Below are 26597 nucleotides of genomic sequence, written 5' to 3'. Positions count from 1 at the left end.
GAGAAAGTATTGACTTGAGTGCTTTAATTTACTAGCTATCTCTTCAAAACATATCAATTATCATCATGTCTCTTCTTGGAAAAAAAAAAAAACTGTCAGATATTGTGACTTCAGCATGGTAGTAACAACTTTTCAAGGGTGGCTGAGTGTGTTGTAATAGCAAGACAAGTTGACATGCCGACTGCCAACTGAATGACACGCTCATCAGGTGAGGCTGAAGCTTGACAGTGTTCTGCAAGCGCTGGTAAATTGGCATGGCAGCTGCACCAGTGGCAGATATAATTATTGTTCTTACATGCTTACATTGTTCTGCAAAGCCAATTACAACAGTAATTAATTGCAAGTTAATAAATCGGAAATAGGTTGTCACAGTTTGAAGAGAAACACTGTTCAAAGAAAATGAAAAATGATTTGACTAACACTACTGTTGCTGCAGGCAACTTTTGTGGATGTGGTTGTCTTCGTATGCGCGTTTGTGTGCGATGTGTAGATAAATGCTAATGTTTCTGAAGAAGGAATGGCTGTCATCGTAAAGGGCCAATATCACTATTTTGAAAAAAATTCCACAGAATCATTTTCCATACACATATAAATTACATTTGGCACATTGCTGATTCAATTTCTTAAATATGAGGTAGGTGGCGACATTTTTAACCAGGAAGTCAAATGCCTCATCGACTGAGGCCGTGCCTTTCACGGTGTGGCTGCCGCGCCCTCTTCATGATGTCTGACCAGCCTCGACCAAACAGTTACAACAATATATGCTAATGTGCTAACAACGATATATGCTAACATAGTTGCAATCAGTAATAAGAATGAGAGGCAGAGTGAATGAAGATGGTGTTTTCGTAAAATTTAAATGATCTGGAGTTGTCAACAAAGCAAACGACGTGTCAAGAGATCGCACACAATAATACCCGTTCCTTCTATCAAATTGGTCTCCTCGAGATGCCCTTCCTCAGAACAATAGGTCCGCGGGTGAATTATGTATTCCAGTGTTAATTTTCACAACATTTTCCCCACTTGGACATTTTCTCCAGGAAAACATTGTAACAAATGAATTGTAATAAATGAAACTTTAGTGTCGACTGTCTCTGTTCCTTCCCAACCCTGTAACGAAAACAAAAGTAAAATATGTGAATGTCTTTGAGTAAGGTGGGCATGTATTTACTCTTGCACGGGCGGAACTGGAGCTGTATAGAGGCACTTAGAGGGACTGTTACTGTGATCATGCCTCTTGCAAGCCATTTTTATGGGACCATTGCTGAAAGCACAAAATAAGCAAGCAATTCTATGCATCAATGAAGGAAAATGACACTTTGGGGTGTTTTGGGTGAGAAAGTAACATTGCAACAATGTTCAAAGCTCCAAAAAGTTGAATTTCCACGATACAGTTTTGTTAATAGGATTTTGAATTCTGTCAAAACGAGAAGAAGAATTGTCTTTAAGCCCCTGAGACTGCTATTAATATTATCAGCAGATGCTTATTACAGCACTGGTATAAAAGTAGTTCAGGGCATTTACACTTTGGAGTGATAAAAGTAGTTCAGGGCATTTACACTTTGGAGTGAATCTTCCATCTGTTTTAAAATTAAATATGAAAACGTTAGACATTGATTGACTTTGAACCAGCGAGTAGGTACACTCTCGACTGGTTGCCAGCCAACCACAACGCTTTATTCTGGGTCATACCTAGGGAAAATAGCGCTGTATATTATACAGTATGGAAATATAATGTGAGGTAATGTAATGTAAAGAAACAAATGAGTTTCATCACTTTTTCTTTGGTCTGTTTGTCCCACTTAATATACTTCACAAAGTGCAATAAGACTCCCTAACCCCAGTTGTTAGGGCATTACAGTACAATAATTGCTTCACCTCAACTTTCTATTATAATATAGTCGACACTTCATTCCGAACTACAGTATTAAACATGGCTTTCTGTGTTTACAGAATTTTGTATTCAATCCAGACTAGAAGTGATTAAATTTGGCTAATTAATATGTGTGCAGTACATCAACATGTCTCATAAGTCCTGTGACTTTCTCTCCCTCTTGTTCATCTTGTTTTATTGACTATTTGTATTTTTTTTAATTAAAAAAAGAAGAAGATCAAAGTCAGTTTTTATATGGAGTCAATAGCACATTTACTGCAACTCTCGCTGCCAACAGTAATGGGCAATAAACAAAAGAGAATTTCAATAAATAGCTGGAAAAAATGCATAACACTTAATGCAATTAATAAAACATCTGAATTAAACTACGCACAAAAATGCATTAAGTGTGTTCTCAAGTCAACGCGGCTCGATTAGTAAAAGGGAAGAATATTATAGATTTTGGAGGAATGAAAGAAAAAAGGGTGTTTGAACGCTGTGTGCTCTGGGCGTTGTGCTTGTTGGTCAAGTTTACAAAAACAGCTGGGCAGTAGAGGAGTCCAATCATAACGACATTTAAAGACAGATCTCAAAATTGGCCATGAGGTGGAAATGACAGCATGAACCACTTAGTGCAGAGTAAGAATTTGCAGATGTATGGTGCAGATCACTGCAGAGGAGCTCACCCCGAGTAGGATGCCAGTGTGGCGCGTCAAGTTGCAGTAGCTGGCAATGTGGGAGATGTGTGCTAAGATGTCAAGATGATGATTTTGTCGGATGACCAACATCAGCATAGGATCGCGCTTGTTCAGGCACTCTGTTGAGCAACTTTGAAATGAACATTCTCCATTTTGTGCTCCAGTTGAGTGACAAAACATGACCATCATTTTCTACTCAAAAGCCTGACCTGAGATAGAGTGATTGAAGCAAAATTGTTAATCAATTTGGAATTTGAATCTTGGTCATTTTTCTTTTCTCCATGCACTTACAGTATGTGGCTTTTCTGTTCCTTGAGATTTATGCCACTTTCCAAAATGCACACGTTAGGTTAAAGACTGTAAATTGAGGTTGAGTGTGTTGTCTGTCCATACAGTATATACTGCGTAATTGGTAAGTGGGTGGCAACCTTTCGAGTGTATAGCTACGCAGCAACTGGGAGAAGCTCCCGATAAATAACCCAAATCAGGTCAACCCCTATAGAAAATGGATTGATAGTCATAGTGGGTTGTTACGCAATGAAGTGACATAAGAGTGTTGTCAATTTTTTATTGAGTCACAGGCACAATTGTCACAATATTGCTTCCAGTCTAATGTTTTTGTAATAAAGCAGTGGCACATATAGTACATCGTCTGGTGCAGTGGTCCTCGACCATTGGTCCACAGCACAGTTCTGTATCTTGCATAGATTGTGACTTATCTTCATTTAATTAATTTGTTAAATTACTTTTGGAAGGTTTTGTAGCAAAAGCGTGCGGAGTGGGAATCCTATCAAGTCAAATTTTATTTATAAAGCACATTTAAAAGGACGGTAGTCAATCAAAGTGCTGTACAATGGAATAAAAGTGCAAATAAAAACACATAAAACACACAAACAGGCTAAAACACAGATAAGAGAGCACTTCAGGGATTTCAGCTTTCATGGTGTATTAAAATCAAGTGAGAAAAAGTAAGTTTTTAAAAGGGATTTAAAGGAACCTTAAAACTAATAATGAAACCAAGAAAAGTGAAGTAAAACATTGAAACTGATTAAAATTAAACTACTAAATTTGATAAGTTAGAACCCTAACCTTAACCCTGATGACAAGGGCCCTTGGCCGATATTGGGGGCCATTGGTCTAGCCTGAGTCCTGCAAATGAACTCTCCTCATAATACATGTGATACTATGTACAACATTGTGCATTTGACTGTCAAAACCGGGGTGAACAAAAACAGGACAAAGTCTCCTTGCAGAAACGTTGTCGGTGTCAAGCAGCATGCATGACTAACTATGGTCAGCTGCCTCGGTCCTGACTTAAAACTTAAACACTGCAGGTTTTGTTGGGACGCAGGCACGTTTTCCACAACACAGCTTCAAGAAAGTTTCCATTTCAAAAGGACTAATTGTAGTCACCACATCATGTTACTTTGCCTGAGGTCTCCAAAACAAACCATTTCAGTTTATATACTGTAGTTGCGACTCCGATCCAAAGCGACTAATGGTCCTGACTGGGCTCTTGATTAATTGTCTTTCTGCATATCAGTTTACCGCTGTGCGTGACTTTACACTGTCCAAACAATTCACTTAGTTACTGTACTTTGTAGAATTGTTAACGGTTTATAACATGCTAAACTCTTAATGAATTTGCGCGTAACTTGTTATTTGTATTCATTTTATCCCTGAACTCAACAAAGGTCTGATTTGCAATGCAATCTGTTTTGGCCTTTTGAAATGATTTTTTTTTCCCTTCTCAGGCGGTGTCGTTAACATGATGTTCTCCAGTGAGTTAGGGGGATGGGGTAATATCAATGTAGTTTGAAATCATACTGAGCGACTCAGACGAATGCACATAACATGGCCTGCATTGTGATGAAATTCATTTAAGCTGTAAGAGTTTTAACGTTTCACACAACCAAAGGGCTTTCCTGAGTGATCAGTCCCTGGAAGGGAGCAAGGCAGACGCGATTCCAAATTCAAGTAGACATTTAGAGTTGCTGAGCTCTTGGCCAGGATAGATAATTTTCACAGTTATGTATATTTGAACAAATTCATTTCCACATTTTAATGGTCGTAACAAACTTCCGAGAAAGTTTGGAAAGGTCTATGCCTCAACCATTAGATCTGAAGGGGCATGGATTAGTTTTGAAAAGCAAATATTATTATCTCCACTACATACACATTAATAGTATAGATTGTTGTACATTTGTTGCACGTTTAGTGTGTTTCAGATTATTGATGAGCAGTCAGTGAATGCCTCGCCAATGCAATGTTGAATGTGATCAAAGCTATTTTCTCCTTTTTCTCGCGACGCAGTTCAAGTTTATTTTGCCATAAATACCTGAAGTTGAGCAGCATCCGTAATTCACCAAATTTATGTGTGTACGTATATGCCAAAAGGCCGAACGAGTCAAATGGAATACCTTTACATCTTCTGTAACTGATGCATTGTTAATTGAATCAGCTGGGGACATCAATATTTTTACATGATCCTCTTCCTTTTAGCAATATTTCTATGTGTGAACACAGATGGACTTGTACAGTGGTTGAGCCTACTTGCTTATTTTATTGAAATAATTCAGGAGCAACCTCAGCCAACCTGAGCTGGTGTTAGCTGCACCATACACTTGATGCTAACAGCCAGCTGATGTCCCCCACTCGCTCGTCCCATTATGGTAATTATTCTAAGTAAGAATACGGCTGATAGAAAAAATGCACATAAAGTCAAAAATCTGCTTATATGGGTAACTGATCAATACCCTCGAATGGTGTAAAAAAAAAAAAAATCTTATAATTAAGTTACCGTTCATAAGACGCACACATAATTTTAGCCTTGATTTTTTGGGAGGGAAAAAGTGTATTTGGGGAATTGCGGTAATTAATTATTATTTTTAAGTTAAATAATGGGGCAACCACCAAAATAGGCTAAAAATGCCTAAAGAGCAAAGTAATACAAATATGGACTCATTAAAAATTAGTCATGAGAAATGTGAATGATAAAACCACCTGAGACAAATAAATATGGTTGAGGATAAGCGGATGTTCATTACGTTTGAGTGGGCAGTGAGAATTTGCTTGCATATGCAGAAAGAGAAAGTAACAGCGGATAATGGCCTGCAAGACACCCTGTAGCGATACAAAAGAGGCCAGGCAGTGAAAAGAGGGGATTAAGATAACATGCACTGAAAACGGGCTCAAAGGCACAAAAGTGAGACAAATCTCTTTGTTTGTTTCTGGCCTGGTTGTTTATTGATGCCAGATCAACTGCATTGATTTTATTTTATTTTTTAATGAGAGGTTTCATGCTGTACTTGTATGGGTCGTAGCACTTCTCTCATAGTGCAGTGGGGTTTATTAATATTTAGTCCTGCTCAAATATCCATCCATTCTTTTTCTACCATTTATCCTGTAAATGTGGGCACTCCTAGACTGGTTTCAGTTAATTGCTCGGGACTTAAGATAAAAAAAAATACTGTATGAAAATCTTTGTCTTTGTAAAGACTCGCTGTCTGAAAAATTATATAAAAGGAAGGAGGAGGCGAGGTGCACTGGTATACTTATCAGTGAGCATGCACCTTAAAAATGCAAAATGGGGCTAACTTTCATGGTGAAGCCAGACAACTGTGTGCTCTTCTGCTTTAGCGCCTGGCTCGTGCATGGACAGATTTACTGCAGATGTTTGGTACCTGGAGTTCAACTTCCAACATGACGTTCTGTCAAAACTCACAAAATCAAAAGTATTGATTAAAGTTAGTGGATCAGGTTCGTACTATTTAAATAATCTTTAATACTGACAGTGTTGACCTCTTTTTTTTTCTGTCTGAATCAAGCTCTAAAACCACCAAGTGCGAGTTCATGTACAGTATGATAACTACTGGCCAATAAAATTGATTACACGTGGCAATGCAAGTATAGATATGGTGGAAAACCTTGATAGCCCTGCCAGCTTTGCCTCATTTGTCTCCTGTGTGTGAACGTAGCATTTCCAACCGAAGGACTGGTAAAGACATTAATCTGCATTTCACAAGCATCTTTGAAGGCTCTCTCATTGGCCCACTTTATCTCTGGAATATTTACTACCCATGCTGCACGTGAACTCCGTGCGTTGCAGCATGACAAAAGAATGCCTGCAATTAATATTCTGCAGAGAATAGCTACCAACTCATCAGGCAATCCTTTTGAATGATTAATAGTCCAGTCAGTTGGTAGTTGTTCAACAATTGATGAAGGCTGCCTTTAAATGTCAGTGCGCGCTAAAGACCTATCGCACCTGGATGTAATCAACTCTGGAGCTGATTTGAGAGCAACACTCCGGGGATTTCAATCAGATGGTATGTGAGTGAGACACACGTGGGCTGCGCTGCGGAGGTTTCACAGCCACTAAATTGTGGCGATGCATTCATTCATTCATTATGACGGTGACTGGTGTCACAAAAGATATATGTGAGCAACCAGCTCTGGCAAAATGGTCCTCATGTGTCAAAAAATGAAAAATGAGCTAATCATATATTCTGATTCCACACAGAATTTCCCAAATGATCTACAATATATGGAGCTACTTAAAAAAATGATGAGGTTACAGCTATTTGAATTTTTGCTAGGTTGCAATCCTTAGTTTTGGGGGAAAAAAAAGGTTTGCTGGTTTTGCCGCATAAATCTTTCAAAAATCCATAGCAACTGGAATTTCAATTTCAAGAGTACAAAATAACTTATACGCGGATGACGCACCAATTACGTTAAGGAGTCCAGGCCACCTTCTATTAATGACGATGTTAGAAACATACGGGAAATATTCCGGCTATAACATAAATAAGTCACTGGTGTTGGTGTTTCATTATGTCCCCACAGAGAAGCTTGCTGAACCCTAAACAACTACCTGAGAGTGCACTTACCTGAAGATTTGTGACAGCTATTCAACATTAACTGTATGAGTGCATACTAAAAAACACTACATGATGATCTGAAGAGGTCAAAGCCCAGGGTCAAATTTACCACCCTCCAGCTCCCAGTGGAATAGTGTGGCATGTCCCTCCCTTCTCTGAGGGACTATTATTTAGCAGCCCAGCTGAGACCTTTGGTAAATTGGTGTAACCCAGAAGTAAAAAACGATGACGTTATTTCTTAAAGACACACCAATGTAATCCCTACTTGGTTATGTAGGAATGGAGACAGACAACCAATCAATGGGTAATTTCTCACTGAAATTGTGGGGAAAGCTGGGTAAGAAACTCCCAACTTGAGGAACAGATTACTTAGGTGGATAGCATTTGACATTCACACCATCTCTGTCAGACCACTGTTACAGGCGACGGATTTATGGCGGTACTACCTCTAGAAGCAGAATTGTCAAAAACTGGGTGCTTAGCAGCTTCAATAATTTATGTCAGAACCATGGGTTAGGCAAGCAGGACTTTTATAGGTACTTGCAGCTTGGAGGCTACTTCTATAAAAAATTGACCCCGGTAGAACCGTCAAAGATTGTTCACATTTTTAAGGACGCTTATGATTCAGGAAGCTGCAAAGACCTAATGAGCAAATTGTACCATGCTATAATTTCACTAAATATGTTAAACACGGCCTATGTAAAACATCGTTGGGCGAAAGAACTGGACATTTTAATAGCACAGGATTAATGGCTAAACTCTTAGAAAACACAGGCTCTTCCACCGTTTCCTGGACCTGGAGAGACATGCTGGAAAAACTTGATTCCCTATTTTATCACTCCCAGGAAGAAAACTAAACAGACTGGCACACAATTGGGATGTTGGAGGGAATGTAGAGAGCCTGTGGCTGATCACGCTCATATTCTTTGCTCCTATCCCACCATCCATATTTTCTGGAGGGAAGTGGCGGAGTTTATTTCCAGGGTACTGATTTTTGAAGTCTGTGTATCATTTTCAGGTCTTTACCTGAGAGTTACACCAGAAGGAATGGATAAAAATGTTTACCCATTTAAGGTATTGTTGGCAGCTGCCAAGAAAGCTATCATAAAATTTTGGCTGCAGAGAGCCTATCCCATTTGGGGCATTTTTGTTAATATTGTTAATCAGTTACAGCCTCTCGAGCACATGACATACTGCATCTGCCTCCAAAAGAATCTGGGTGAGAAAAGACGGAAGAAATCTCATGTATATTTGAACACTGGAGTGGATTGTTTGTAAAGAGTTGGTATTTGTGACAGACTGTCTTGGTTTAGTCGAGTTCTTTGCTAGTGGCTTTAGTAACATCCCTGAACAAAAAGGGTTTTCTCTTACTCCAACTTTTTTCTTTTTTCCCGATCAATGTTATTTCTCAATGTTTTGGTTGTGTTGTATTTTTGCATTCTGAAAAAGATAAAATAAAGAGTAAAAAAAAAACATTGCAAACAGTATCGTGGGAAAAGGATATTCATGTCAGGTCAATTTCATGGTTCTCGGGCTGAGTGTGGACCCCAGACAGATTGACGGCTGTCCAAAATATTTTTTAAAGATTGACCGATTATCGGCCGGGCCGATTATGAGCGCCAATATTTGGAAATTTGATGTATATCGGTATTGGTACATTATTTATTTATTTATTTATTGTCCGACCGGCCAATGTGAAGAAATCAATGTAACTCCTGTTGACTATGAGGCTGATTCAATGTTTCGTTTCAAATAAATCTAGGAAAATAGTTTCTAAGTGGTTAAATGATTGTTGATGGATGATTATTGTTTTCTTTGTGTAAAGGAAAGGTTTTCGTGATAGAGGTAAAAAAAAACTCTGGTCGTGTGACGATATTGTCTAAACATGTGACATTGCACACATTTCATCTACAAATTGTAATATTTCAGTACTTCATGAAAAATGATTGAAAAATCATGAATAGAGCCCCATAAATAGAATTTTCTTTATGGTAACTTTTGTGACCGATGGGTTGAAATGGGTTAATCATATCACGTCTATAGACGGACAGCCTTTCACCTCATATTCTCACCACGACCGAGTGGGAATTGAAGCCGGGCCATGGCAACTCAAATTCAGTTTGAACATACTGCTCCAGATTTTACCCTTATGTTTACAATTAATTAGATTCATCTCCAGGAAGTCATTAGTATGTCCCTTTTTAGATCTATTTAAAGAAATCTGCTTTTAGGGGAAGGGAAGCCTGCTCAGGCTCACGTATGTGTTGCTTTAGTTTCAGAGACATTTTAAAAGTTGAAATCAACAACATTTTGCAGGTTATCCTATAATTTACGAGACAAGGACTGTTTGAGCACAATGTGGAACAGCAGGAATGTCCCACCTCATAAAAATAAGCTTCACTGCACTTTATTGAGGAGCAGCGCTCAGATGCTGCTGTCACGCTTGTGATGTTGCTGCTTCCTGTCCTGACTTACTGATAGGCCATTTTGGCTTTTCTTGCGTGTTCCGACCTATGTTGCTACAGGACATAGCACTTGTAACTCTTTGCATATCTATCAATCCATTTTCTAGGCTTGTATCTCATTCAGAGTTCAGGATTTCAGGTAGCTTGCACCTTTTCTGTATGTTTACATACACGTATAACGCATTATATTATTATACTGCCTTGGTTTTAAGTGTTTAAATGTGCCCCTTTCCAAGCAGACCTGTGAACAATGATCAACAAATTCCAAGCTGATCAATGAAAGGGCTTCTAACATTGTTTGAGGAGAGGGCCTGCCCGCAAGACTGAAGATTTGCAGGCCCCGCCCTCCCCCCAAAAAAATCACAATTGCAACATAAATCTGCAAACAATGGTTCAAAACTTGCAACCAAAAAAATCTAAGTATGTAAAGTAAAATAGTTTTATGAGAACAATGTTTTTATTTTATTTTTATTAAGTTTTATTATCAAGTTTTACTTTTTTCAAGTTTTGGAAATATTGGCATTGTTTATAATCTCCATCCATCCATTTTTGATTCATGAAAGTATTAATCCATTATTTTTGTTTACAGTTTTTTTTTTTTGGATTGGAAATAAAGACACGTATTTATTGGCAAACAAAATCCCACGTTTGTCGTTTTGAACATTCACTGCATCTAGGGCAAAGAACAGTCTTTATTTTATCATTTTATTCTATCCAATTAAATTTGAAGTTTTTGTTATTCATTTACTAGTAGTTAGTGTCTGTGACAAACCCGTTAAACGCCATTGTGCATTAGAGAATAAGCATGCATATCATGTTTTTTATACTGTGTGTGTGTTTAAATCAAAATATATTAACCTCGAAACTTATATATTAACCTCGAAACTTAACTCAATTTAACTCAAAACTCTCCAAATGCAGCATCATTTGAACAAATATCAAACAGAATTCAAAACTCTCCAAATCTAGCATTCTTTGTGAACTTGTCTTGAGGTTTTTCATCTGTCCGCCATTTCAAATTGTTCCAAAAACAGACGTTGCATTCAATAAACTGGAAATTAAGCTAAAAAAGAGCTCAAACTAAGATCAGAATTCAGAATATCTCCCAATACCGTACAATTCCTTTTTTGGATGTTAGCTACAAAAAAAGCTACCGTATAACTGTATTGTCATGCTCCTGTCAAATTTTTACTCTCTGCCGCCCCAGTTTCGTGTTTTTTTTTTTTTTCTGGAATCCTGCAGCACTCCTGTGACTCACAGATTTCCCCAAAAAATGTCAGCCCCTAATTTGAATTTGAATTTCACATATAAAACTTTGAGAAAATGTTGAGAAGTGAGCCTGTCAAAAGTTATTGTATGTACATAACCATACAAAAAACGTAAGATATCATAAGCCTTGAATTATGCTAACTATAATTTTGCTTTCTTTCAAATTTTGTTACTTAACTGTGGGATCCATCATTTCGTTTACCCTCTAAAATGCACCTAACCACCTTCACTGAGAACTATACAGCAACTGAGTCGAGCACTCGAGAATTAATAATTTAAAAATAAATTATTTGTTTGAATGCAATTATATTGAAGGTGAATTTCCCCGGCACCTTTATAGCATCTGTCTATCCTGCCTCACGGGCAAGCCAGCCCTGCACGTAATGTTCAACACGTACTGCATACAAGAAGCATTGCAGTCAGTCTATTATTGTGTGTCTTTAGTATCCTGCTGCAAAATACTGTTTTTTTCAAGAGGAACCAGACTCAGCCAGCTGGAGTAAACTGTAACATTATTCCAAATGATGATCTCAAGGTTGCCTTAATGACTGAAATACAGCTTACCAGACTAGGTGCTGCATAAAATACAATTAAGAACAGTTGAATCTCAACAGACAGAATACTGTAATATTGTACAGCTATTGTAGCTTTCATTCGGAAGACTACACATGTAAACCCACCACTAAATGTTCAATACAACAGAACATACAAGAAGTATTATGAAGGTCATTATACTTAGCCAGCAGTACATTTCTGATCTCTTTTGATGGTCACAGATTTAGGAAACGCAGGCTAACAATTTTAATCGTGTGCAGTGAACACTTACCAGGATAACCGGAGGCAATCAGCTGTGAAGCTCCAAGAAAACTTTACACAGTGGGGTGTATGCGCCAATGGGTAATGGGTGTTCCAGCCCAGCTAATTCCTTCTGTGCTTAGCAGATATGGCACTCAGCATGTACTATATCAGAGTGAATGTGAGGGTCAAATCAGGTTGATCCAAATGAAACCCCCAATGCAAAGCAGAGAAAAAAACTAGTCGTGGATGACATTATTCCCTCTGTCAGTCACTCTGGATTATGACAATGAAATTAAGTACTGTACTGTATTAATGAAGGCATACGTTGATCCAGATACTAAAATGCTTTGTTTTACTACAGCAAAATAAGGCAGGATATGTTTTATCCATAACTGTAATGAGGACAGGGGTTATTGAAGATGAATGGACATTAAAATGGGTCACCTTCTTTTTCCTCGAGTGTATGTTGCCTCTTGTGTATGGTGCCTGTTAAAAAGTAAACCACCTTTGAAAACCTCTCCTCGCAATATCTTTGTCAGCCCATTTGTCACTCATCAAAGTAATGTATAGCTCCATATTACTGCTAATCTTACTTGGAGATATGGGGCAATACATCTAAAACAAATACAGTACTGCACAAATAAAGCATCAAATGTGAGTCCACGTTGCCTCAGTACTCAGAAGCTTTTCCAAATCTAGACAGTTGTCACAGGACATGAGTGATTTTTATTTTCTTCAGACGTAAGCTAATTAACAAAAATCGAATGCGTGTCTGTAAAAGACGTTAATTTAAGGAACAATTATGAAATGAACAATTCTGCTAGAGGTGGGAGTTGAAACGTCTTCTGACAGGGGAGTCTTGCTCGACGTTCCCAGCAGAGCCGCACAATACATTTGGATCTGGTCGGCATCCTCCCCCACCATCGGAGCCAGCACATTACCAGGTGGTGTTCAGTTGACAGCTCTGCCCCTCTCTTGGTCCGAGTGTCCAAAACATGTGGTTGGGATGGTGATGAGGTCCTGCCCCCTTGTTCAAGAGTGAGGGCAGGACGGAGCAAGAGACCGACCGGCGGACTGGTGCAGCGTCCGCAGTGACGCAGATTTTGTACCAGTCTTTTGTGGTAAAGGAGCTGAGCCTTAAGGTGAAACACTAGATTTACCCGTCAATTGACGTTCTTATCAACACTTACAATCTGGTCATGAGCTGCCGTTCATGACTAAAAGAACGGGATCCCGGATGCGTGCTCCTAAAATGAGTTTCCTCCGCAAGGTGTTCGGGCTCTCCCTTAGAGGTAGGGTGAGAATCTCCATCATCCGGGAGGATCGAGCCACTGCTTTTCCGCATCGAGAGGAATAGGAAGGGTCAAGGATCTAGTTAGGATGAATCCCGGACCCTTCCCTGGTGAAGTCTACCTGGTGATGCATGTCCCCACCGGAAGAGTCCCCGGGGACGACCAGGACACGCTGGAGAGACTACAGTGTATGTCTCTCGGCTGGCCTGGGAATGCCTGGGGAGTTGCTGGATGAAGTGGCCGGGGAGAAGCAACTTATAACAACATTTCAACCGTGATACTTTGTAATGTTTCGTGTTCAAAAATTCAATCAACCAAAACAGTACTGTAGTTTTTTGCTTTAGGACTATAGTATTAACATCATTGTATGTACTTTTTTGCTTTTATGATGGTGTCAGTTCAACCACAATCTGACGATCAGCTTCTCTTTACCTTGATCAGTTATATTAGATCACAGTTATCTTTTCATTGAAGCGTTTACTGTTTGCATCTAAATTAAACTGGTACAAATTCAAGTGTTTGGATCAGCATTCAGGTATGCTTTGCTCGTACGTCTTTGTGATGTTGAAAATGGGATGTAATGTCTACAATTCAGCCTTCAACTTGATGGCGATCGAGCTGGCAGTAAAAAGCCATTCGAACCACTGCACACTTGGAATAAAATCGATTTGATGTTGGTGGAAGCAGCCTTGAGAATTCTTCTGCTGCCAGTGAGCTCAATAGACTCAAGAGAATTGTATAGCGATTCATATAACCATATTTATCATACTATATTTATCATACATGCTTCTCATAGGTTATTAGGTAACATAAAATTCTTAATTTTTTGCAAAAATTGACTGCACCTTATAATCAGATGTACCTTATGTATGGGTGTTGGGGTTTTTTTCAGGGATGCTGATTAAACACAAACAAAAAAAACCCCAAAACATCTAAAAACATTTCTAACTGATGTAAAAGCTGTGTAGCACGAGTCACGTTAATGACATTTGCATCAAAATGTCTCCTTGATAGAGCTTCCTCTTTTTTAGGTTTTTTTATTTGTATTTTTTTAATAAAGATTAAACATAGATAATCCGTTAAAGCCCTTCTTCCATGAAGCTCAAAATCACACCGACATCCTCCTCACTGTACTCGGCTTTGAAGCCTATCCTGTTCTTTTTCCAAGCATGTGCTCGCCCACTTGCAGAGAAAAAGAGATGAAGGGAATTTTGTTTCACACCTCAGCAGTCATGTGCCAATTGTTTGTTCACACTACTGTGAGAACTTCTTAGGACCTTCACTCTGATCATGTTTGGGAGTTGGTCAGCTCTTTCTCTGTTACTACATATTTTAATAATGTCATCTGGGTAACCTACAAATTGATTTGTTTAGACAGTGACATGGATCTCCTCCAGACACAACAACTTATAAATAACCATACTGTCTGCTGCACCCTGGAGTGTGGAATAAACTCTTTGCACCTTTTAATAGCAACCGCTCAAACTTGAACAGACATCAAACAATCAATAGGTACAAGAAATGTTTATTTGGTACTTTTCAGTGCAACATTGTATTTTGTTAAATCACTCATTCTTACCTACCTGGAATTAGATTTGTTGAAAATTATAACAACTCTATTCTCAGACTTTGTAACAGTGTCTTCTGGCACCTTGCGTGATCCAAACAAACATTTCCAACACACCCACAACCATCTGTGATTTCTTCAGTGAGTGAAAATGGGCAATAGGCTTTAATTTTCCTGTCAAATGGCTCTCATGTAATCTTTTGTGTTTGTCTCCAATTGATTTAATTATGTGGAGTGGAATTTTGGAACAGACAATGTCCAAACACAAACCACTTAAACAAGAAAAGTAAAACAAATACTTTGAGAAGGACCGTGAAGAGTTGTAGAAATAAATGTAAAAGATTGAAAAAAATGTACCAAGGCTGTTCGTGGCATACATTGCTTCTTATGTTACAGTTTATTTTGAAGCATTTACTGCCCTTCTCAGCACAATTATATTGATGCTGCACTGTACTGGCTGCTTCTCATAGGTTATTAGGGAACATAGCTATACCCCCCCCCCCCAAGACCATGGGAGGTTGGCTAGTGCCTGTGCGATGCCAAACACACATGATTAGCAATTAGACAACATCAAGCGCTAAAAGTCACTGTGTGGTAATGTTGATGGTCAAGTTGATTACCGTGTTTTCCGCACTATAAGGCACACTGTTTGAAAAAAAAAACAAAAAAAAAAAAACTGTATATAAGGCCGGATTATAAGGTGCGTGGAATCAAAGCTACATTGAATCAAAACTACAGTGGTAGCTGGGGCTGCATTGGCAATCTGTTATATATCCACTAGATGGAGCTGTGCTCAAGAGATTGTGAACTCGATCAGAAAAGTCAGTACCTTATGCAGTCAGCACATAATATGATCACTGTCAGCTTTTTTTAAAAAAAAAAAGTAAGACTTTTAGGTGCGCCTTATAGTGCGGAAAATAACGGTAGTCAGTTCAAATCCTAGTGAAAAAAAAAGGGGGGGGGGGGGGGGGGACTGTGTGACATTTTGCCTTGGCGAGCAGCGTAAAAGGCACAATACTGTCATCAGTTTCCAATAATTGTCCCAAAGGCTGTGCCAGGATCCTTGGAAGCGGCTAACCAAAACAATATGAGTACTGTATATTCATTTCACATGTAAAAATAGTGTTAAAAGAAAGTTTGCTTTAAACACACTATTATTTTGACTGTCACTGAACATCACCAATATTAAAGGCAGGCCTCAGCTCAGGTGTTTGCAATTATGGCTGATTAGCTGTTTTCTTCTCCACTCGGGCCGAAGTTAGGTGGAGAAATGTGGGGAACCAGTGGGGAATCCCAGTCATCATACTGAGAAGATAATGAGGAGAATGATGATGAACAGATGCATCATAAATAATTTAAGAGGCAGCCATGTCGTTCATCTCATGTCACGTCAACATGTGTTTGAGGTCTAATCAGGCATCGCTATTATTCTTGCGATGTCTATTTTTCTTGATGTCTATTGTCATCTATTGTCATTCATTGCCACGAATGAGGTACATATTTCCACTGCGCTGCAACAAAAAAACCTCCTGCATAGATATGTTTGCGCTGGTTTTGCCTGTGTCACCGTGTCCCAGCAGAGTAGCATGCTGGGTTTTTCTGGTATCATCTGCAAAATCAGCCAACTTGCAAACACCAGGGTATTTGTTTACTAGACAATCTCCTCTACTAAATGAGCCAGAGCGACCTAGCAAAAATGTCACTGTGTTGGGGTTGCAGGAAGTTTGTGAAACCAGCAAGCCCAGCCGGTCACCGGCTATCACCAGTTCTCGGCCAGGGCCCCAGCAAAAAAGCTGTGGCTTATTTTGGAGAGTGGGTTTCTCAGTAATCAGAGGTTCAGATGTTCGAATCTTGACTTTTGTTACCATTTTGCTCTTGTCAGCACAAAAAGACAAGTGCGTTTTTATTTTTATTTTTCAGGGCCCCTGTCATGGCAATTTAACTCGTTAGAGCTTTTAATCAACGTACAATGTTAATTTCTCAGCATAAACACCCCTAAAGTGGCATTTTACTTCATGGTTGCATTTCTAAGAATTCCTTGCTCATGCTGCGTTTGGAGCAGCAGCCCCACCCGAGCAGATAGTAAGGGACTTTGTTTTTGCGTCCCAATGTAACACCACAGTAAGGCTCTTGTACCACCCGTGCAACGTAAAAACACACCCACATTATCTGGGTGGTCATACCTATTCTTTCTTTGGATTTTACATCATAGTTGGGGAGGAAAATATATATATATATTTTTTTTTTTTTGCAAAATGTTGGCCAAGTAAGAAACTATTAGTAACTATTCATGAGTTAAATCTCGAAGTGGTGAAAAATTGTGTTTGTAAACACACAGCTGGACAGCCAGCAATCGTTTGTGATGGTTATCATTTCACAAAGGACCACCTCGTGCACCTGGCCAACATATGCGTTAAGAAAAAAAATACAGTGGGCCCCCTGTTTACGAGATTAGTCCGTTCCACGGTTGGGTTGTAACGTGAATTCGCCGTATAGCGGGCAATCCAAACCTATGTCAATTAGCTAATGTGTGTAAAACCCCAAGTAAAAACTTCAAAATTGTATATACATTTTTAAAATTGGTATCAAAATAGTATAGTAAGTGCTACTTATATATAACATACATATATACAATTAAATAATAAATGAAAAAATATGTAAAGGATTTATTTACCTTCAAAGTGACATGACAAGCTTGTTATATCCACATTCCCTAGTGAGGGTAGCCTAGCCTAGGCTAGTTTAGCCTTCTTTGTATTTCTTGATTATCTCCAGCTTCGTTTCTATACTAATCATCTTCTTACTTGCAATCTTGGGACCACTGTACAATGATGAAAACCAAGCAGAAATTAATAGTTATAATTTACTCATTGAATACTTTGTTACAATTAAATTTTATGAAAATAAGGCATCTCAAAATTGATATACCTGTACAAAATATTGGAAACTGAACATCATGTTGCAATACACATATTGTGTCACTTTGTATTGCAATGCACTGATATATTGCCCAGCCCTATAGGGTGTACCTCTGTGTCCATTGGTTCAATTTAGTCTTCAACTTGTAGACTCAATAGGATGCTCTCTAGTTATGCACTGAACTGTTGGGGAAAAAACTGGAAAATCGAATTTGCTGAAAAAAATAGTTCCCACACCAGCTCCCTGGGCATCTGCTAGTCTTGCATTTGGGAACCAAAGAGTTTCCTTTCGACTACATACACAAAAAAGCAAATACAAATACAATTCACCATTGGTTTGCACCGTAGTGTGGAATCAACAAAACTTGGGCAAATACAGTAATCCCTAATTTTTTGTGGATAATGGGTATCAGAACCCCCTCACGATAAGTGAAAAAGTGCAAATTAGCATTTTTTCTCCTTCAGGTCAACCTAACCTGCAATGTGAGTTTCATGAGGGAGACGTGCACTCCTACAAGACACGAGATTGGCTTAAATTGGGAAGTCATCATCACCAACACATCCCATTTCCACAGTTTTCTAAATGCAAACAACTCTTACCAGTCAAATTGAATGCAGGACTATGATCCAGGCACAGATGATTAACAACAGGCAAGAACATGGCGCATGCAGTGGGCTCTCCACAATACAAGGATGCCACAGTTGCTCTTTTTGGCCGTTCTTTCAAAGATACATGCCTGTTATATTGCATTGTCTTTTGTGTTTTCTTTTGTGTCTGGTTCCTTTATTTCAATTGGCATACAAACCCTTTTTTGTCACATTTTTATTTGCAATTGCCATACAAACCAGAAATGTGCTCAGTTGCACACAAATCACAAACTGACATCCAAAACGTGATTGGAATTATGTTGACGAAAGTTTTCCTTCTCTGTTTTCCTCAGCTAGAAAAAATCAGTACTGCCCCCATCTGAGTGGCGCTCCCCATGTAATTTAAATAGCATTTACAAGACCTATGGTTGCAAAAAAAAAAAAAAAGTCGATTTATAAAACATATATTTACACCTTGTGTGGATCGATGAAATTTATAGAGGGGTTTTAAAAGCTTGTGCCTTTCAGGGGATTGTCTTGTTAAGTGTGTGTGCATTGGCGAGACTATAAAGAGAATCACCGTTGGACCTTTGAACTGTATAATTTACACACTCAAGTGTAAGTCAAGTGCAACATGTGGTTTAATGAAAAGCTGCTGGCATGAGCCGATAAGACTCTCTCGTAGCGGGAAACGTTCAAGTCATGACCCACATTTGTAAAAGTGAGGATTATGGAAGGTTGAAATTGTCACAGTTTGAAGTTCCGGGCAAGAAATAACCGAAGGAAGCGCTCCGCAATGGGTGCGTGTGGCATTGTTTTTCTTTCAGCAAAAGTAAGCGGCTCTGAATTAACAGTGGAGTGGCGGTTCCATGTGGCCGTGAACGTCTCTCTCTCCCTCTCCCTATCTCTCTCCTCTCTATCTCTGCCTCTCTCTCTCTCTCTCTCTCTCTCTCTCGCCTCATGATGTCCTGGTGCACGAGCGTTTAAGTGTCAGTTTACCCGGTGTCGACTATCCCTCCTTTCCCCACACTGGAGAGAGGCAGAGTCCCCGAGAAGCGGCAGGCACCGGCGGGAAGACGATAAAGCGAGGACAACACACAAGCACACCCTTCGTCTGTCCCATCACTCCATCCTCCTCTTCTCCCTCCACGACTGCAGCTGTTTTGGGTCAAGCGGGGTGGCGAGGCAGGATGCGCCATGGGACAAGCGTGCGGACACGCGCTGCTCTGCCGTAGCCAACCGCCATCCACCGACATGTAAGTCAGCCACTACCACGCGTGTGTTTGTGTGTCGCTGCTACTTCCTCTGACGAGCCCAAAGAGTCTGCCAGCGAGGCACATGGCCCCGTGTGCTGATGGAGTGTTGGATTTGATCAGCTGGTTTACCGGCAGTCATTATTCCCCCTTGACAGCAGCACCATGTCAGCTGTGAGGCCAGCTGTCAGCCCCATAAGCCCTCCACATCACACTGTCACCCCTCAAATATTCCCACTGCGTCTGATATGTGGCTTTACTACTCCTGTGAGTCTTTCCGGCGTGTGGTTCAACATCATTAGGCTTATATAGTACACAAGGTTTGGATCTCTGTTGGCCAAGTGTTACTGACTCATACTCTAATCTTGAAATGGATTAAGGATACTGTATGCATGTGAAAAAGACGATCAAAGTAGTGAGACTCAACATCATACTTACCACCAGAAAAGTAACTGGATATTTTAGATAACAGGGCAAACTATAAAAATAACTTTTCAATTAACTAATAGTGCACCGCTTGCACCAAGAAGGAAGAAATATTACATGCCACAACTAGTTTAAGATCTAACTATAAAGATATTACAAACTTAATCATGAAAACTTGCATGTTTTTGATTAGGCAGCTTTTTCAAAAGCACTCATGATATTTAGGCTGGAACAAAGCAATTGGTATTGTAGTTGGCAATTTCACACAATTCTAGCGAATCTATTCCCATTGTCTTTAAATGTCCTCTGGCTCACATTCCTTCATGACGCTGCTGTCACTGCCTTTTACACTCAGGGGGAAGCTGCATAACTGCCAGGGGTAGCCATGACCACCCCTGGACATTCTTTGGCCACCTCCATTATCTAGGGGAAAATTTTGCTACCTGTGACTTTTCTGCCCTTTTCATATGGATTCATAATTCTTAGATCCCTCCGTTAACCTTTATATACATAACCGCGTTGTAAAATTATGCGTTTACAATTTTTCCATGTGCAAACTCAGAGCAACTGTCTTTATTTAAAAATGTCAACTCATACAATGCCAATTATCATGACTTTCACACTGAAGCAAGCAAACGACATAACTGAGTCAGTTTATCATACAATCCTGCTGAACACAATACAATCAAAAACAAACCTGTTAAAAACAAAAACAATGATTACAATTGTAATGCATGAGATTTTTGTGTGATTGTGCTTTCCAAATCGTATGAATAAGCCATCAACCCCAGAATGCAAAACTGTAGAAAAAAAGGGCAAAAAGTAGGTATTAATATTGAAATAATGACGATCTTTCCAAAATTGATGAAATTTACCAACTAATATCTAAAAACAGTTGCCTGTTTATTTGGACACACAAGTGGCAAGTTGTAGGGCTGGGCAACATTGTTCAATTATTTTTTTTATTTTTGGACTTGCAATTTCAATTGTGTTGAGTAAAAGTAATAAACCCTCCAAACATTTTATTGAAGATTTGATCTTACTTTATGTTTGCGTGGATACTCATGCGTGTGTATATATGTATATACACACATACACGTGTGTGTATGTATGTATGAAACCCCTGGCAAAAATTATGGAATTGCCAGTGTCCCGGATACTCATGTACAATTGTTGCTTAATTTAGTAGAAAAAAAAAGCGCATCTGAGACATGACAAAATTAAAATAATTTCAAATTGCAACTTTCTGGCTTTAGGAAACCCCTAAAAAAATCAAGAAAAAATAGATGCTGTAGTCAGTAGTCACTTTTTACAACCAAGCAACAGGAAAACAATAAGGAATCACATCAAATCTGCGGAATAAATAGTGGAAAATAGGAAAATAAAATGGAACACTTAACACACTACTTGTCACAGCCTGCCTGTCCAGCCACCTCATTCTCTCCCACAAACTACTTAAAACACATTCCAATCAATCAGTCCGAATTACCAAGCAGGTGCAACTAATCTTCTGGACATCATAAAAGCCTGCCAGTATTCCCCATATTGTCTTGTGTCCCCATGCCAAGGCTTCCAGCAATTATCCTCGCTTGCCTGCTAATGCCTCAACCCTGCCTGTCCCTGACCACTAACCTGCCTGTCGACCATTCTTTCCTACCAATGCCTCGACCCTGCCTGTGCCCGACCACTCGCCTTCCTGCTGACCATCCTTGCCTGCCCGTTTCTCGGCCCTGCCTGTCCCCCACCACTCGCCTGCCCGCCGACCATCTTTGCCTGCCCGTGCCTCGATCCTGCCTGTCCCCGACCATTCGCCTACCCGCCGACCATCCTGTTCTGCTCGTGTCTCAATCGAGCTTGTCCCTGACCACTCCCAACGCTTCCTTCTTCAATAAAAACACCTGTCTACTCTGCCTGTCCATGCTTCCATCGGTTTTTCCTAACAGACAATCATCCCCAGCCCAATTCTGTCTGCCTGCTTCCTTCCCCTCACGCCCTCAAGTGCAAGCCAGCCGTTCCGACTTACAAATGAAGAGGCAGTTCCAACTCTTAACTGTGTATGTATGTGCTGCTGGGGTTGTTCTTTGACTTTGATACTGCTCCATAATAATCCCAATGTAGTTAATGGTCAGTTACTTAGGTCTTATTGTTTGACAAGTGTATTTCTCCTTGTAATGCTTTCATTCACACATTCAAGCAAGTAGTGTCAGGAAAGCGTTTTGGTTTTGTTTGCAGTCATGAGTGCGCCCTTCTCACTGCAGAGAGAATATAGGTTTTAAATATGAGGAATCAAATGAGGAATGAAATATGAAACCTGAAGATGAAAAGATGATCATGTCTTTCATTGCAAATCCAGTCTCCCTATGCGTTAATGCAAGCATCATATTTGGAGAGACTTGTAAGTTCTGCAATCCCGGTGAGTTACTTATTATGTTGAGGAAAAAAAGCGCACACACGCAAAACTGTTGAACCATTAAAATGTCATCACAATTTTATTTTATTTACAGGCCCAAAATCATTATAGATTTTGGCATTTTAATGCCCCAGGAATGAATTGTAGCTTAATGGAACATTTGTTGAAACCAAGGAACCATTTTTGCCCAATTTCATTTTTTAATATCTTAAACTTCATTAGATTTTAAAGTCTTCAAATCTCAGACAATCCATCCTTACCTGCCATTGGAATTTACTCTCCAGCGGTCATTTAAACGTTTCTGAAGTTCCCCAAAAGTTTGGAGTCAATACTTTTTTCCTAAGAAGCTGCTTGCCCTGGACATATAAAAGATGAATGTGCCAAAAATTTAGATTTGGTTTTCTCAAAAATAGGGATGTCAACTTGGCTACATTAAAAGTGCTGTAACTGCATCAATTTTGGCTCTCCTGTCATATATTGCATATTACTTAAAAGGGATTTAATTTGAGATAACTCTCTTCATTATTCATTTTGATCGAGAAGAATGACATCAGAACAGAACACATGTTTGACTCAGTCTGGTTTGTTCAAAAGCGTGCTCAAGAGTACGTATCAACGGCATGTCAGGCTGTCACAATAAAGCCAGCCGATATTAAGCATTTGAGAGCTGCTAGCTAGAGGCAATTTAATGCTAGAGACTGCGCTGAACGCTGGCAACAGAAATCATCTCACTAAATACCAGAGTAATTGTCCTTCTTTTAGTGCCCTCAAATGGCGATTGAATGTGATTTCAGGACACATTGTGTGTTTGTATCGAGTGACGACTTGTAACCCTCGTGCCTCAATAGGTTGTGCGCTACTGTATATAGCCAGCTATTGTCGCGACTTTTCGATAACTTCAAAATAAAAGCCGTCATGTCAAAATACATGTATTTGTGTCTATACATTATTCGGTATGATAACGTGTACAGTATTTATCACCACACGGCGGCATTCTCCTGTCAAAGAAGTAACAAGCAGCTCATTCTCCTATCTACCCCATTGCCAAAAAGCACACAGAAGTAAAAGGAGCTTACGCTGTACGGAGACGAGCTGTGCTTGTACTGCCCCTAAATGTGGCTTGACGCATCTTTTACGGTCATCATTTTATCAAGTTTATTATCTTCACGACAATTTTACATTTTTATGTGTTGCAACTGGTGGCTTCTAGGTGGTTTCTACACATATACAGACCCAGTATTTAATTTATGTAATTGTCCGTCTGTTATGAAGTGTGTGACTGCAGTCATTCATAAAGTCATGTGTTTGTTTGTGTGATAGTCATGTGCAGCGTTACAAACATCGTGTGGCGTATTGACTCCAACCTCCATGTTTCATTTTCACTTCAGCGCAATTGTGAAGGTGTCCCAGTGGATGTGCCAACAGCAGTATGACATAACCATAATGTGCTGTCATTTGTAGAGCGGTTGGTGTTGATTGTCATTGTTGAGGACAGGTTATTTTTTATTTCTGTGCCGTTGGCTCGCTCTTCCTCAGGCACATGTTGACAATGTCAAGGCAGCATGTTAAACATAGTATTCAAATACATCCCTCCTGTTGGCAAATGCAATTTTTGCTACTTGAAATTCTCCCTGTGAAACACCTGTTCCAAAATGAATAGAGGCATCTGCTGTGATTCAGGTGAGCTGTCGTGATCAAAGCACGGGGCTGATCAAACGCCTTTTACACTCTGTAAATACGTACTGTATGCTTATGAGGTTTCCTCAGAACGTGGTTTGATGTCTCTATTCAAGGGTTTTTCAATAACCCCTGGTGTTCTCGTTGAGTTGCCCTACTTTAGCACACGCATTTTGGGAGTTGCTCTGTATCAAGTTTCAGCAGCACGCCGCTCTTTTGAAACAAGCGGATTTGGTGAGGAATAATGAAATGTGTCAGCTCTGACATTACAATTAGTTTCAGTCGCTGATCTTACCTGCTCCCCTTGAGCGTGAGCTCCTTTGACGATCAGACACTGAAGGTCACAAGGAATGATGCTGTTTTATGACTTAAGAGTCAATGTTACGTATGCTCTATGTAGGAAACCCCGACAGTTTATATGCTGTCTGAATATTTCATGACCTGCATATGGTATGGGGAAACACAGCCCATTTTAAGCATATTCTGTTTGTGAGCTATGCAATTATCCTATGTTGTAATGGTTGTCTGTTTTGAGCACACGTTCCTAAAGCTTTATTATTCATAGATTTTTAATTTCAGAGACAGTCATTGATCATCAAACAGTTTGATGCAACTGGCTGCAATTTAAGGAATTAGACCCAAATGCGTATGGTCTTTACTTATATTTATGATTTGCTGGCAGCAGTTTGGTACTTGTATTCAATTAAAATGTTTTGTGGTCATTTTTATCACCTTCTGATGCCACTAGGTCTATGTAAAAGGCCCCATAAACTATCATTATTTACTGGATTACTGCCAGGAAGCCTTCCCTTTGCGCCCCCCCCCCCCCACACACACACACACACAAATGAAATGCACACAAACTCCACACACAGGCACACCCTTCCAAAACACACTCACACAAATACACTTGGCATACACAAATGCATTCAGTCCACACCAGCAGCAGATGTAACCTGACTCCAGATGAGCGGGCATGTATTTGTGTGTCTATTTGATAATAGAAGATGCTGACATTGGTGTGTTATCATCACTAATGGCCTCATCATTGCTGAAATATTCAAAGCAAGAAAAGTGACAGAGGCGGGGGGAGAAAGACAAGGCATAGAGAAACACCATTCTGTTGTGTTTTTGCTTTGCACATGTATACATTCCCTGGCCTGTGAACACTCCCAACAGTTTTGATTCAAAAACTTTTACACGCATACATGTATATTGTTGTTGTTCCATCAAAATCTTGCATGTCCCATTTCATTAAAAAATATATCATTAGCAGCAAAGTATTTCATGAACACGTTCCACTGAGGACTGTTATTAGACATTTTGAGCACTAGAATCTTCCATTTAGTGTATGCTGCTGTTTTCAAATATATTCATGACAGAGTGTAATGTACGTACTGTAATAATGGCTTCCCATGGAGGATCTTCTCGTCGTTTTTCGTCTTTAAGCAAGGCAGTTAAAAGTTAAAAAAAAAAAAGCATTGATTGAACATATGAACATATTGAACATACAGTAAGTCATAATTTAATGTTGTTTAATTTCACCTCCTAGTTTGGACCTGCTTGTAACAGTTAGACTGTGTCAAGCAAATCTCTCATCAGTTTAAAAGATTGCGGTCAGTATCCAAGGTGGTCTTCATAGTCTGGACTTGGTAGTCTTTTCATAATTAAAATCTTTCCTTTTCCACTAACAAAATGAAGTGAGACGATGAGGTCTGTAGCTGAGGTCTGTGTTCGAGGGACATGCTGCGACAAATAGCTACAGTAGTTCCTTGCAGATATGACTTGTGAGCATTCAGATTTGAAAACCCTGACTCATATCAATAAATGTTGGTGAATCATCACGTGTTTGCAAGTTTATATTTTGACCCGTGTTTACTGCACTAAATATATGATGACAACTATTACTAACAGCCTCCTGGAAGCCACTGTATTCATACGTCTATGTTTACTGTCCAAATGGACAATATGCATCACAGCTCGTAACACATTTTCAGTGGAAAATGAGGGTACGTATGAGATTTTGGTTCTGTTCTATTCTAACAGGATACCATCTGAAGGAAAACTAACCACATCCTTTAAAACTGATAATGTGGATTTTGTTATAGTTTGTTGGTGGTGTTCTTCAACCGGAAAGGTCAAAGCAATGTCTTTACTCTTTAAAGATAAAGGACTATATCCTCCAGCCAACTGTGTTGTGCGTGGGCTCCATGCTGAGCTTTTTATTTGAACTTTACCAGTAAGCTGGTGCTGCACAGGGGATATTAAGTTTATACAGTCAGCGAGACAATTTAACTACCGCAACATTCAGTCAATGACTGTGGTCCGCCCATCTGTCTATGTGTTTCTCCTTGCTCAACTCCCCGCCTGGCCCGTCACAAAGGTCCACTCTTTTTCACTCTACCTCCCTCGCTGCCCATGCGAGGTACTTAGCTTTTTATTTTAGTTTGTGGTTGTTTCTGCGCTCTATAAACAGTTCAGTT

At 39.5% G+C, this 26597-nt stretch overlaps 1 protein-coding gene and 1 long non-coding RNA gene across 4 annotated transcripts in view; both read left to right on the top strand.

The window, feature by feature from the left end:
• The window catches only part of pde2a (phosphodiesterase 2A), a 197284-nt gene that overhangs the window by 16781 nt on the left and 153906 nt on the right, over positions 1–26597 (top strand). The window contains exon 1 of one of the 3 annotated variants that reach the window (XM_088428417.1): positions 19357–19604. The exons of the other annotated variants lie outside the window; for them this stretch is intronic. Within the exon in view, the coding sequence (XP_088284543.1) occupies positions 19546–19604 (59 nt within the window). The 5' untranslated portion in view covers positions 19357–19545. Of the gene's footprint in view, positions 1–19356; positions 19605–26597 lie in introns of those variants that run through there. 3 annotated transcript variants of the gene reach the window in all.
• LOC148416138 (uncharacterized) lies at positions 13034–13958 on the top strand. The gene is made up of 2 exons (XR_015867301.1): positions 13034–13125; positions 13254–13958. It is a non-coding gene; the product is annotated as an uncharacterized LOC148416138 (long non-coding RNA).

Source organism: Hippichthys cyanospilos, chromosome 11 (genome assembly GCF_059441005.1).
Source record: "Hippichthys cyanospilos isolate Australia breed blue-spotted pipefish chromosome 11, RoL_Hcya_1.0, whole genome shotgun sequence".
Classification (NCBI taxonomy): Eukaryota; Metazoa; Chordata; class Actinopteri; order Syngnathiformes; family Syngnathidae; genus Hippichthys; species Hippichthys cyanospilos.
The sequence above is the reverse complement of the archived record's forward strand: the minus strand, read 5'-3'. Positions and strand labels throughout refer to the sequence as shown.